At 41.1% G+C, this 14008-nt stretch overlaps 1 protein-coding gene across 3 annotated transcripts; it reads left to right on the top strand.

The window, feature by feature from the left end:
• The first annotated feature begins 629 nt into the window (after positions 1 to 629).
• LOC104928230 (long-chain-fatty-acid--CoA ligase 1-like) lies at positions 630 to 13927 on the top strand. 3 transcript variants are annotated; one of them, XM_019258355.2, is made up of 22 exons: positions 636 to 715; positions 3829 to 3956; positions 5422 to 5836; positions 6200 to 6314; positions 6985 to 7049; positions 7406 to 7507; positions 8329 to 8428; positions 8519 to 8694; positions 8828 to 8860; positions 8983 to 9034; positions 9138 to 9211; positions 9851 to 9928; positions 10088 to 10222; positions 10521 to 10655; positions 10808 to 10903; positions 10990 to 11062; positions 11141 to 11229; positions 11324 to 11440; positions 11583 to 11726; positions 11831 to 11935; positions 12853 to 12924; positions 13005 to 13927. In XM_019258355.2, exons 3-22 carry the CDS (start codon positions 5642 to 5644, stop codon positions 13143 to 13145), a joined length of 2097 nt encoding a protein of 698 aa, XP_019113900.2. In that variant the 5' UTR covers positions 636 to 715; positions 3829 to 3956; positions 5422 to 5641; the 3' UTR covers positions 13146 to 13927. The 3 variants fall into 3 exon arrangements, with proteins under 3 accessions (XP_019113898.2, XP_019113900.2, XP_027140420.1); XM_019258353.2 differs by lacking the exon at positions 3829 to 3956 and having other exon boundaries at positions 630 to 715; XM_027284619.1 differs by lacking the exons at positions 636 to 715; positions 3829 to 3956 and adding an exon at positions 4528 to 4725.
• Positions 13928 to 14008: the final 81 nt, after the last annotated feature.

Here is a 14008-nt window from a genome sequence, read left to right as displayed (position 1 = left end):
ACCAACCCTAACACCACAAAGGACATAATTTCAACCAGAGCATTTAATAATCCCAGGGGGAAATTATTTTTTGTTACAATACTCCAGTATACAAACAAACAACTATATATTCCTCTTGAAGAAGCACAGACAGACAAAAGATCTATATTTAAAATAATGTGAAAATGACTTAATCTGCATCAGTCCAAGATCGCTTTTTTTTTTTAAAGAAGGTTTCAAATAGTTGAAACATATGTAAATATATTTTTCTCACTTTCATTTGCTTTAAATGTCTTTAAAAAAAAAAAAAGATGTTTATATATAAACAACTATATGTATATATATTAAAGGTATATAAAAGATCAAATTTACAGTTAAATAATGTGCAACAACTTAAAAAAGTGATTGACCATGTTTGTGTCAGATTACAGAAGGGGGTGAAATAACATATAACAACAACAACAACAATAATAATAATAACAATATAATGTATTTTTAAATAAGGTGCCGACCCTAACACAAGAGGAAGGTTAAATGCCTTCACGGTGGAATATTATTATGTACGTACTCTTTTTTTTACTTTTTTTTTTTCATTCAGCTTTAGCGTCATTTTAAATTGTGTAAATACACACGGCTTTTATTTTGAAACCCTCCCCCGTTCCGGAAGTTGTAGTTTTTTAACTAACACAATTGTGCGCGTGGTCAGGAGCAACAAGGAGCAGCTCAGCGTGGACAGGTGGGGAGCTCTTCAGTTCAATTAAGCTGCTTTAATGTTATTTAATTACAGCGAAGCTATTCATAATTAGCCGTAGCACAAGTTAAACCGTGTGCCGGGAAAAAGAAAAATACAAATAGAGGCGGCGGCGGCGAAGATGTGGCAGTTTAAACGCGTCTTTTCAGTATAAAAGCATGAATAAAGCTTAACGGTTTTCAGTTTTTTGCAGTTGGCGTTAAGTTTAATCAACATATAACACGAATAATACTTAAACACAGTGAAATACAACCTTCAGTGATAGTTACACGCACTCTTCATCACTATATTGGCTAATAGCTGCGATTTAAAGGACGAGGTTGAGGTTGTTTGTGTGTGTGTGTGTGTGTGTGTGTGTGTGTGTGTGTGTGTCTGCGGTTTGATGGTGTAACTTCTCCATGAATGACCTTTATGTCCAAGTCATGCTGTCTGCAGCAAAAGGGAATGAATGAATGAATGAATGCACACTCTCTATAAATATGTGCCTGAAAGTTAAACTAGTGCAAGTGTTCAAAGTACAAAGAGAGCAAGATGCATGATTGAGGTTTAAATTTTAAATTGGACAGATGTGAATTAACAACCAGGCTTCCAAAGACTTTCACCCTGTTGGCTGCTGTGTGTGTATATATTTATATTTATATGTGTGTGTGTGAGTGCATGAATAAAACAATGCATTGCATAGAGTGAGACAGGTGGACGGCATGGCTCTGAAGACAGACAGACGGTTGTAGAGGGAATCTAAAGGCACAATGCAGGTTTCGAGGTGAAAGGTGACTCGTCTCTGATTGGCTGACACCCATGAACCACCCTGTTTTCATTGGCTCCTTGGTATGCACCCCCCACCACCGCCGCCACCACCATAGAACAACTGCTGTGTGTGTGTGTGTGTGTGTGTGTGTGTGTGTGTGTGAGTGACAAGGGTAAAACAAGGGTAAGAAAAAAAATAGAAGCGAAACCCACGTGTTTGACTACAACAACCACATCTGCCAATAAAACATAACAATGAGGCTGTAGCTGAGGCAACAATGTTTTTATAAGATGTGTGTTCGGTTTGATGGTTTTTAGATCCTACATACTATTAATATAAAATACCTGTGTTTACATAAGTAAAAGTATACAAGTATTACCAAATGAAATCAAATCAGATTTTATTTGTATAGTCACAAAGTACATTTGTACATCGGAGGGCTTTACAATCTGTCCTTAGACCCTCGGTTCGAGTAAAGAAAAAACCCTTTTCACCTTTTACCAGCAGAATAAAGTATTTAAAGTATCACGTACTATCTGAAACTGATATATCATAATGTAATCCTTGTAGTGTAACACAATAAGGTTGTTGATGCTGATGCATTCAGTGCGTTTTGCTGCTGGCCAGTCGAGGAGCAGCAGCACTCAAGTTGTTTACTCCAGCTCGGCTCCAAAGGGTCACGAGATAAGATGATCACAAGATGATTGAGTGAGAGATCAGAGAGGAGAGAAAACAGAGCTGAGCTTTTTTTGTGTGTGTGTGTGAAATATTTGTTCATTTTAGATGTTTTTTTTTTTTTTTTTATGTATTGAAACCATGTGAGCTTTTAGAGGAGAAGTCTGTGTTTGGTGCAGCTGATAACAGCTCATATCTGAAACATGACGTAAGAGGTCCCAAACCAAAAAAAAAAAAGTAGTCACTCAGTACATATCTCTATGTAGCATTACATAGAAAGACTCAAATCAAGTATTTAAGTAAATGTACCGTCCCATATCATTTTTATTAATTTCTTTTTCAAACAATTATGTAAACAAAGAATAAGATACAACACGACAAATGACAAAGATCGGAAAGGAACAAAGTCAGAAATAAATTAATAATAAGACAAATAATTAAATAACAGCTTGAGATTCAAAGAGGACACTCCACTAGGTAAGAAGATAGTTTTAGCTGATCAATTATTGTTATTAATTAGGAGCTTTTTTATATTTTTAAAGGGTGTTGAACTCTGTTTTCTCAAATTCTGAAAAAAACATTAAGTCCCACTTACTTTCCACCATTATGTAGTTGATATTTGGCTTGACCATGTTGAGAATGACTGAATATGGACTAAAGTTTCTTCATAACCTCATTCAAATGATGCATACAAATGTGTCAGTATCAGCAAACAACATAAAACAGAAAAGAGCAAAGTGCTTCATGTGAGACTCCCAGAGGCAGACCGTTATTCCTGCGGTGGAACAGGAATAATGCATTTGTTTAAGAATATGAATGTTAACTTAAATATTTAAAGCATTAAGACTGCGTATGAGAAGACGTTCAAAAACAGGCAGGGCAAGATTTAGTGAAGAGGCCGTCCTCACGATGAGGCCCTGTGAGGGGCCTTTCTTGTCCCCCTCTGGGTACTTTACCCTTTTGCCTGGTTGATTATCCAACTTTGCATAAAGTGCAACAAGAAAAGTAATCAGATTTTTTTGGGTTTTTTTTGTCTTTATCTCTCACTCTCACTCACTCAGTGGTTAAAGGAAGGTCTGCTATCTCCGATGTATTGAGTTCAGATACGCCACAATCTTTATATTCTTCATATTTTGCATGAAAACATCGCGTGTCTCATCAGAAATGGACAAATGTGTCACGTGTGTCCAGATTTTTGGACATTTTTATGGATTAACTAATGCACTCTTGTGAGTATTGAATGAGTCAACAGGGTCACTTCCTCTCTTTTCTGAAGGTTTTTTCCTTTAATCACCTTTTTTTTTATCTCGCTCTTGTCTAATCATCTCAGCTGACCACACAGAGGTCATAGGTCACTGGGGAAAAGGTGAAGCGACCTGGGCAACTGCTTGAACTTGTTGGCGAGGGACTTAGCGACCGCAGTAAAATCTACAATAAGGCGGATGATGTGTGTGTGTGTGTGTGTGTGGAGGCACAGTGTAGTGCTTTTAAAGACACGGTATGTTTTTAGAAAAACTGCTATCTCATTAATCTCATCCGTGGAGGAGTTCATTGATTGTTCACACTTGAGTCAATCAGACCGACCGTCTTGCCACAAATAACCAATCAGAGCCCTCCCCGGAGCCGGCGTGACCTTTGATTGGTAGATTAACCGGCGCGTCCTCCTCATTAACAGAGTGTGGCGGTTGCTGTAGCAGCAGTAACAACAGCGGGGTCGTTGTCAGTGGATGTTGAGCTGAGAAAAAAAAAGAAAGCGCGCGCACACAGTTCCCACCTGATGCACCTGGCTGCTTTCTGTTACAGGTGAGTGGGGGAAGACGTTCAGCGTACATATAGTGCATGTATGCATAGCTCTGCATTGTGCTTGTAGAGGGTGGAGGCGGCATGTTAATCTGTCTGCGTGCAGTTATTATAACCTATTATACATACTGTACCGGGTTTAGTCTTGTACAGGTTTTTCCAGCTTAGTGGTTGCCACTGTTCTTCGTCTCTAACTTTAAGGCACATTTTTATGTATTTGCATTTAACTTGTGATGGTAATGAAACTTGAATCCTGTGCAGCATCTTTGATTTGTTTCGTTATTTGGAAGCGAATTGGTAAGAATCCTCCCACCGCAGGGGTTCGAAATTACAGAGGAGTCTTCACTTAAAGTGGGATGAATTTTTTTGAAAGAAGTAATAATACAAATGATTATTATTACAAAAGAGGTGTTAAATCAGTTAAACACACACCTTTGCCCTTGGGTTTTACTGCCTACAGTAGACTATCTTGGTCCAGTTTATGGCGGCTAATAATAACTACATTTATGACTGTGGTTAACTCACTATAGGTGTGCATACTCATAATCGTAATCATCATAATTGTCACTTGCTGCCACAGTAGCTTCCAGGCTCAGTCCAGTGTGAGCGGTTCACCTCTAAACCACTGAAGTGAGGAACGTGCTCCTTTGTGACTGTGGGATTTATTTAGAACGTCGTGTCCAACCAAGGCGGTCAGCACGACTTGGCCTTGACGCGATCAGCGTTGCTGCCCCTCGCTTTGTTGTGTTAAAACTTGGAATCTGGGCCTAAGGTCAGTGTCTTCCCTCTCAAGGTTCACTGTGTCCCTGTGTTATCACCTGCAAAGAAACAACAACTAATCTGTTTACTCCTAAACAGCTCCTCTAGTCTCCGTGTATGTTACAACACTGTGAACCTCACCACACCTGTTAAACACAAACACACACACACACCAGCCCGATCATGAGATCCTGGCATACCTGTTAAACTATGATCAAATTATACTGCAATCTGAGCCACAGCAGAACAAGTTCACCTGCTATTCTCTCTCCTATATTTATAGCAGTGGCACAAAGTGCTCTGTACCCTTTAACATACAGACAGGTTTTACTTGAGTGAGCAACAGCGTCTGAAGTTACACGCCGACCTGAAAGGGGCACAGTATGTGTTTGAAATGGTGTAAACATGTTTCTAAAATCAAAGTTTGTTCAATGATGGGGTCCTGCATGAATTTTCTGTCACTTTCCGCATCAAACCACTGCAACTGAGATCCAATTAAGCAGATTAGCTGAGTATTTTAGTCTTAAACTACTTATTTGAATTGGAATGTGCTTACTTTTAAAGCACGCTTTCGAAATGCAGATTAACCTGAAATTATTTGCATAGACAGATGCCGCTTGTCTATGCAAGGATAGGTGAGATGGAAAATATTTTGTGCTCCTCCAGAAGATGGATCCTACTTACTTTTCCTCTCTTTTGTTCTTTCTAGGTCCCCTCCTGGCCAGCATCCCTCCACACTCGCCTACCTGTAACACACACTCCCCCACACAAAAGACAGGCGTATCATCAGACACACCCCATTCCAGCCGCGAGTTAATCCATCAAACCTCACTCACGCAAAGTTGTCACTCCACACACACACACACACAAACAGGTTTGCTTTCCCCAAACGCACACACTCTCCTTTTTTAAACTTCGCTGGCAGCATCATGCTGAGCCCGGAGCTGTTGCAGAAGCTTGGGTTGCCAGATCTGGAGGATGTCAGCCAGTACATCAAGAGCATCTCCACCCCCGTGTTAGTCAGCATGGGGGCAGTGGCTGCCGCGACAACCTACTACCTGGCAACAAGACCCAAGGCCCTCCCACAAGTCTGCGATCTCAGCATGCAGTCAGTGGAGATCCCGGTGAGTTTTAACATCAAGTCGCTAAAAGTTTGCATGTTTCGAGCTGAGTTTGTGGTCTATTGGGTTTTTAAATGTATGTAAATGAAGAGCATGTTCGGCGTGAGGTTAAAAAGAGAGTGCAACTGCAGTGTTGTTTGTGTGACCGTATCCTGTCTTCATTTTTTAGGAACTTCACTTTTTAACAGCCAGTGTTTCTACTTCCTTTTCATAGATATCACGCAGTATTTAGTACATTTGTTAGTTATCAATACAGTTAGAAATGCTAACTAACCTAAACCTGGAAAAGCACACATGTAAAATAAAGTCAGAAATCAAGTTTTTTTTGTGGGTCAGTGTCATAAATAAGTTCTTCTTTGTTTCCAGGGTGGAGAGTTTGCAAGGCGATCAGTCCTGCTGAACGGAGAAGGTCACCTGACGCATGTGTACGATGATGCTAGAACAATGTACGAGTTCTTCCTCAGAGGCGCCCGAGTCTCCAGTAAGTTTAGTCATAGAGTCACTCAAGAGCCTGCCAGCCTTGCTATTGAGCAGAAAGTATACATCAATGTGCTTTAAATGACCGCCTCATCCTTTCACCCTCAGCGTTTTGAGTCAGCAGCCTTCTCTGGTTACACTATAAATACTGTAGTTTTGCCGCAGTCCACAACCATCTGTGTGTTTTTCCAGAAACAGGTGTCTTGTCACATGTCAGCAGCACCTCATAGATGTCACCGTGAAACTTCCCCCTGTTGATTCAATGCATAAAGGAAATAACTTTTTATTCGACATGTTTTCAGAAATGTTATGTTTAAATATGCAAATGAGATATTCTCAGTGCACTAATTTGCATATAACAGAACGCTGAACCATTTCATTTTGTTGACATGTGTCACTGGGAATTTGTGCTATCTCTATAGCTTTCTATATCTTTTTATCACTCCATAAATCAGAAGATAAGATGTGAACAGTCATGCTTTGTGGTTACATAATTCAGGCTTGCAATGATAATCTAGAAGAATATAGACACGAATGAAACGGGAAGATTGGTGTTTGTAAGATTTCTATCGTCGCTGATGGAGGCACTTACGTTTTTCTTTGTTTTTCTACCTCTTTCTTTTGTTTACTTTTCCTCCCTCCCACCACCTCCTCATCGATTCTTTATCCTCAAGATAATGGTCCCTGTCTGGGCTCCAGGAAACCAAAACAGCCCTATGAATGGATGTCCTACAAGGAGGTAAGAGTCACCTCCAGCTGGCCTCCAGCTTGAGAGAGCTATAGGTTACAGACAACACAAACATTTCTTGATATATAGTGGCGGTGCTGCAGTTTGCTGCACAGACTCTTAAAAACAAGCAGTCTCTTATGAATCTGTATTTAATCCCATAAGTTTTAGTAACTTGGCAGTGACCATAAAATATTTCACTACTCAGTGTAAAACATTTATTCAGCTCAAACACTCTGGTTAAATATTAATGAAACAGTCAAGCACCACCTGAGTCAGGACAGTGTGCTATTGTGTGTCTGCTGTAAATAATAAAATATCACAATCTTAATATGTGTTGTGCCCTGTGTGCGTGTGTGTTGTTTTAGGTAATGGAGCGAACAGAGAATCTGGGTTCAGCATTTCTCCACAAAGGACACTCCAAGACCACCAACTGCCACATCGGCATCTTCTCTCAGAACAGACCTGAGGTACAGAAATTCACCCAAAGTTCCTCGGTTTCTAGACTTTACAGAAAGGTCGTACTCTTTCTGACTCTTGACTAAAATAGACGCACATTTTGACCTACATTTTCCCGGGAATTTCATTTTCAAACGTCCAAAAATGACACTCCTTATAGCTCCAGAACCTGCCTGAGAATCGGCATGTCTTTAAGTTTTCTTCAGTATCAAAGTAATCCAGTAATTGTTGTCTGTACATCTGTGGCTACACTGCAAAAAGAGACAGATAATAGCTTATTTGGTATACAACAAACAAAGGATAGAAATCACTGAACGACAGGGTGTCATTATACTTCCTGTGTACTTAGAGCATAATTATCCTCCAAAGAACTTTTTGGATTTAGTTTGAATCTTTTGACAGAAACATTTATTAGATTTAGTCACATTCTAAACATTTTTATCCTCCACAGTTTTAGTTCCACTCATTACACTTTAGTCTTTTCCTCTGTTCAGAGAGAGAAGTCTTTAATGAAGGGTTACTTGTGTTTTGCTGACAAAGAGCACGTCTGTTTGTGTAGTGACGGCTGCTCCCAGCAGCAGGATTAGCAACTTAAAGAGCAACCATAAAGCCGGTGGTTCGCAGTTTGTTGATTAACAGACATTTTTGCAGGTCAGGTGACACAGATTGGCTCTAGTATCTGCAGGGAGGGTGTGAAACCCTGACCCATAACCCGCTAACCCCTGTCTGATAGCCCGACACTAACATTTCACTCCCATCTTGTCAGTGACAACAAAACACAAGTTTCATGGACTGTCCTTTATTGGTTGTTTCTGTGTGTGTGTTTGTGTAGTGGACCATCAGTGAGCTGGCATGTTACACCTATTCTCTGGTGTCAGTCCCTCTGTACGACACGCTGGGAACAGAAGCCATCGGCTACATCATAGACAAAGGTAAACCACAGCAGCAACAGCACGAGTGCGCCCACTTCACTGTTTATATGTCGGTGTCTGATCTGTCTGCGCTGTATGTCGCTCCTGCAGCTTCCATCTCGACCATAGTGTGTGACGTGGTAGATAAAGTCAACCTGGTGCTGGACTGTGTAAAGGACACGGAGCACACTGTGAAAAACATCGTTCTCATGGAGACCCCCAGTGAAGACCTGGTCAACAGGGGGCAGCAGGCTGGAATTCACATCCTCAGCCTGCAGGAGATGGAGGTCAGCAGGCTGAGTTTCCTCTTCCACCTTGTTTTTTGTTATATAAACAAGATATCAGATCATTTTCCTCTATTTCTTACTTTTCATTTTTTTGTCACTTTATTTCATCTATTGTCCTTTTCTTATTGCACAGACTATCGGCAAGGCCAACCATCAACCACCTGTGGTGAGTAACTTTTTACCATATCAATACTACTATAATAATAATACAGCAATGTTGATCATGATGATGATGATGTGTGTTCTGTGACACTGTTTGACTGACTCTCATCACTCCCATCCCTCCAGCCTCCACGACCAGAGGACATGGCCGTGGTCTGCTTCACCAGCGGAACAACAGGTGGCGCACGCACGCACGCATGTACACAGTAAACTGCATCCAGTGTATTTTATCAGTACATGCATTAACTCTAAAGGTGTGTGTGTGTGTTTTGTACTTTCAGGAAACCCAAAGGGAGCTATGTTGACTCATGGGAATATTGTGGCCAACTGCTCAGCCTTCATCAAAACGACAGAGGTAAGGTGCTGCTGTTAGAGTCAAGGTTGCATTTAATAGCAACAAATATATACAAAGATTTTAATACAAAACATTACATTTAACATGATAATTAATGGCTTAATTCAGCGCCATTGGGGGATGTAAAATGTGTCTCTGTGTATCGAGACTGAGACAAAATTCCAGTTTTATTCCAGTCAAGACTGATTCCAAGACAAGACAGTTTTTAACCTGCTCAGGTAGCCAAAATGTAATTAATATTGGCCAAATCTCTTTGGGTGAGATGTGATCCCATTGTGTGTTTATGGGCAGGATTGACAGCCAGTAACAAAAGTTTTGAATTAGAAATGAGTCAAGTTGACATTACAGTAATGATGTTACTAAATAAACCGGATTCCCTGAATTTATGGTCCTGAAATTAAATCCTGAATCGTCTCAGTCTGAGAAACCATATTTAAAGGTTTAAACAAAATAATAACGAAACTTAATTTGTTTCCAGTCTTGCGCTAAGACCATCCCAGAAGATGCCATGCTCTCTTTTCTGCCTCTGGCCCACATGTTTGAGAGGGTGGTGGAGGTACAAACATTAACACTGACCACTTTCCCTTCCTGTGTGTGTGTGTCCCTGTCTGTGTGTTTGTACATGTGAATGTGTTTTAGTTCCAGTGTCCAGTCAATCCCAGCGACGTCCACATTTCCTTCCTACCCTTGGCTCACATGTTTGAGAAAGTAGTCCAGGTATCGTACACTCCCTTAGTTCCCACAGTCGCCCTTTGTTACAGATCAATATTCCCACAAACCCTGTGTGTGTGTCAACCTGTCGTTCATTACATACTAAGCACATATGGTGACCCGTCACCTTTTCCCTTCTGTACTTTTTACTGATATTGCTGACAGGGAGTGATGATAGTACACGGAGCCAGCATTGGCTACTTCCAGGGAGATATACGCACGCTGTCAGATGACCTGAGCACACTGAAACCAACTGTGTTCCCCGTGGTACCCCGACTCCTGAACAGAATGTATGATAAGGTAGGTGGACACAATGACGTAATATGAATGTCAAGAAGCATTCAAGCGCTAGGACTATCTAGGGGTCCTGCTTGTCAGGAGGTCAGGTGACTTAGATTTGGACAACAAAACCTCATGGTTGCTTTTAGGAAAAAGATCAGGCCTGTTCACAGAATTAACCCTGTGTTAGACAGCCCAGTCCTAGCCTTGGATGCTCTACAAGGGTGGTTTAGCTCAGGGTGAAGACAGTGTGACCCTGGCCCTACTTATATCAACATTTTAAACTGTTATAACTTTGTGCCTTTATGTGCCTCTATAGATCTTTGGGCAGGCCAACAGCTCTCTGAAGCGCTGGGTGCTGGACTTTGCCTTCAGGAGGAAGGAAGCCGAGATGCTGAAAGGCATCATGAGGAGAGACACCATCTGGGATCGTCTCATCTTCCGGAAAGTCCAGGTACACGGAGCCAGCGACCGTTAAATCTCTGTCGCTGAACAGCTGAGCTTGTTTTTGCATGTGTGAAATCCTTACACTGTGATTTTTACATGATTTATTGGAGCTGATTCACAATGCAGTCAGTTCTTAAAGTAGTGTGCTGCCCTCTGCAGGCCAGTCTTGGAGGTCGCGTGCGTCTCATGGCAACAGGAGCTGCTCCCATCTCTCCCACTGTTCTCACCTTCCTCAGAGCTGCAATCGGCTGTCAGGTAACACAGACAAGCTCGAGTTGTGTTCAGGTTCCTGTGTTTGCAGCACTGATGATGATAATCGTCAAGCTTTTTCTCTGTCTCAGTTCTTTGAAGGTTACGGACAAACAGAGTGTACTGCTGGATGCACCTTGACCATGCCTGGAGACTGGACTGCAGGTAACAAAGCTGCTTGACTTATTAAACACAAGTAGTTACTCAGCTTTACAAGAACTAAACGTGAGCTCTTTTCAACAGGTCACGTCGGAGCTCCTCTGCCCTGTAACACAATTAAACTGGTGGACGTGTCTGAGATGAACTACCTGGCTGTAAACGGGGAGGGAGAGGTGAAACATGAACATACAGACATCATGTGTTTTTTTTTTTTTAGATTTCTGATAACGTGTGTTGTTCGTAACTGTCTGTGTTTTGACTTTACAGGTGTGTGTGAAGGGTCCTAACGTGTTCCAGGGCTATCTGAAGGACCCTGAGAAGACTAAAGAGGCCATCGACGAAGACGGGTGGCTCCACACAGGAGACATCGGGAAATGGCTACCGGTAGTTATGTCGTTTGATTTCAACCTCACGTTACTTTTATTCATCTTCATTCTACACTGTTCATTGCACTGAGATCGATTCCTGAACTTCTGCTCCACTGTCAGCCTGGAGATGTTTCATAAAATTAATCCTGTGCTCACAGAACGGCACTCTGAAGATCGTGGACAGGAAGAAGCACATCTTTAAGCTGGCACAGGGGGAGTACATTGCCCCTGAAAAGATAGAGAATCTCTACACGAGGAGCGACGCGGTGGCACAGATCTATGTGCACGGAGACAGTCTGCAGGTAGGTGGAGGAGGTGTGCCATTCAGCAAAATGTCAGGCTCACAGAGGGATTCTCTGTCCTGTCCATACTGAGGCGAGACTTACATGACTTTATTTATCTCCAGGCATGTCTGGTAGCAATGGTGGTTCCTGACCCTGATTTCCTGCCTAGCTGGGCAAAGAGGACCCTGGGACTGCAGGGCAGCTACCAAGAACTATGTGGCCGAGCGGTAATACTTCTGCTTGAGTTTTACAGTACACAATGTCGCATTTTAATCCTACTGAGTGGTCTTGTATTTCTGTTTCACATATTTGTGATATGCAGGAAAATAACTGATTAAATAAGACTACTACTAATTGTGTCTTGAATAAATTATTTGGATTACAGGATTGTTATTTTATACAATCAACAGAGTCAAATAACTTTAATTTAGAGATGAAGTCTAAAGAACACAACTGGAACTTGACGGGTTGTGCTGATTAAATTACTTTTAGTCTTTCACAAATCATTTTTGTTCGTCGTTTTTTAGTCGACTAAAAGTCTCAAAATTTTAGTCCAGTTTAGTCAAAACATTTGAGTCTTTTTCTATTTATTTCAGGAATATTTTTTTTTTGTTTATCATTGTGACGCGCTGTCCGTACGCCGTGTTTTTCCTGCATGCTGTTTGTTTTCAAGCCACAGGTGCGAGAGCAGCAAGAGGATCTCAAACGTGTGGCCGTGACGTTGCTACAGTAAAAGAAGTGCTGGCACAAACACATGACAGCAGGACTGGATGTTGCTTTTTTCTTATATAACAAGGAGGACGTTTTTGTTTGTTGTTTATTTCTTGCATGACATTTTCGCCTCTTTTCTATTCGTCAACAGAAACGCACATTGGCACATTTTCTGCCAGTGTTTTTAGAACATTGTATCGTCTCGTCTTAGTCAAGGGAAAAAGGCTCGTTGACGAACACATTTCGTCTCATCTGACGAATTTAACACTGGTCTGAACTGACTAGAAATGTTGCCTTAAACGAGAAACTTTAGAGCTTAGAGAGAAAGAGGCAAACCCCCTTTAAAAACATATTCCATGTACACATCGTTAACTGAACGAGCTTGTTGTCAGCTCATTATTCTGAGGAGCCTCTCTGTTTTTTGTCTGTACAGGAAGTCAAGGCTGCAATCTTTGAAGACATGCAGCGACTTGGCAAAGAAGGAGGACTCAAGTCCTTTGAGCAGGTACATATGTAATCCCGTGCAGCCACTTTTTAATTCTGTTCAGGCATGGTACACTGTTTTCAACACGTTTTGTTCTTTAGGTAAAGGCCATCCGCATCCACACCGAGATGTTCTCAATCGAGAACGGCCTGCTCACTCCGACTCTGAAGGCCAAGAGGAACGAAATGGGGAAGTACTTCAGATCCCAGATAGACGAGCTGTACGCTGGGATCAAAATGTAAAGCGGTAGAGCGAGTGGAAGAGCAGACATGAGAGCTCTACCGAAGGTGTTTTTAGATTTTTAGAAAGGAAAGAGGCAGAGTACAAACTAAAGCAAATGAAGAGGTCCAACGATCATCAACCTGTTTAGCCTTCATGAACAGTAACAACAGAAACGACAGGAACACAAAGTGATTCAGAGCATTTATAACAAAAACACTTACCATTAGGATCTACGGCATGGAATACAAAACCACTGGAGGGTCCAGAGTAGATTTTATGCTTACAATAAATGTATCTATGAAGGAGCTTTGATCATGTGATGATTCCAATCAGCTATTTTGTAACGTCGCTTCAGCATTTTGAAGGGAAATATCAAAGTTTAGCTCTGTAGCATCTCAGGACACACACATAAGCACAAACCTATTTATTTAAAGGATAAAGAGGGAAGACTCAGGTCATTGAAACGGGTTACTGTAAATGTCGATGAAGAGTCCTATTGTGATACTTCACATTCAACATTTCAGTGTCTTGGAGATTTTTTTTGTTTTTTGTCAGACGTCATAATTTTATTTTAAAACTGTGTTTCTTGAGTTTGTTCAATAGGAAGTTTAAGTCCACAATAAACAGGATTGTTTCTGTTGGAACGTCTGAATAATGAAAAAGCAAGCCAGCTGAATGAGCCATATTAAAGAGTAGAAACAAAGCTAGCTGCACACCAGGAATTCAGGTACTCCAGAACAATCAGTGTCAATGTTTTAATTTATTTATGACGCTAACGAGATTTGTCAAAGAAATCAGTTTTTCTTAAATTATTATCATAACACAGGGTGATGCAATACAGCCTGAATGAAAGTCTCTTAAAATGTTTATGGTTTTCAATTGC

This window comes from Larimichthys crocea, chromosome I (assembly GCF_000972845.2).
Source record: "Larimichthys crocea isolate SSNF chromosome I, L_crocea_2.0, whole genome shotgun sequence".
NCBI classification, from domain to species: domain Eukaryota; kingdom Metazoa; phylum Chordata; class Actinopteri; family Sciaenidae; genus Larimichthys; species Larimichthys crocea.
This window is presented reverse-complemented; position numbering and strand designations above follow the sequence as displayed.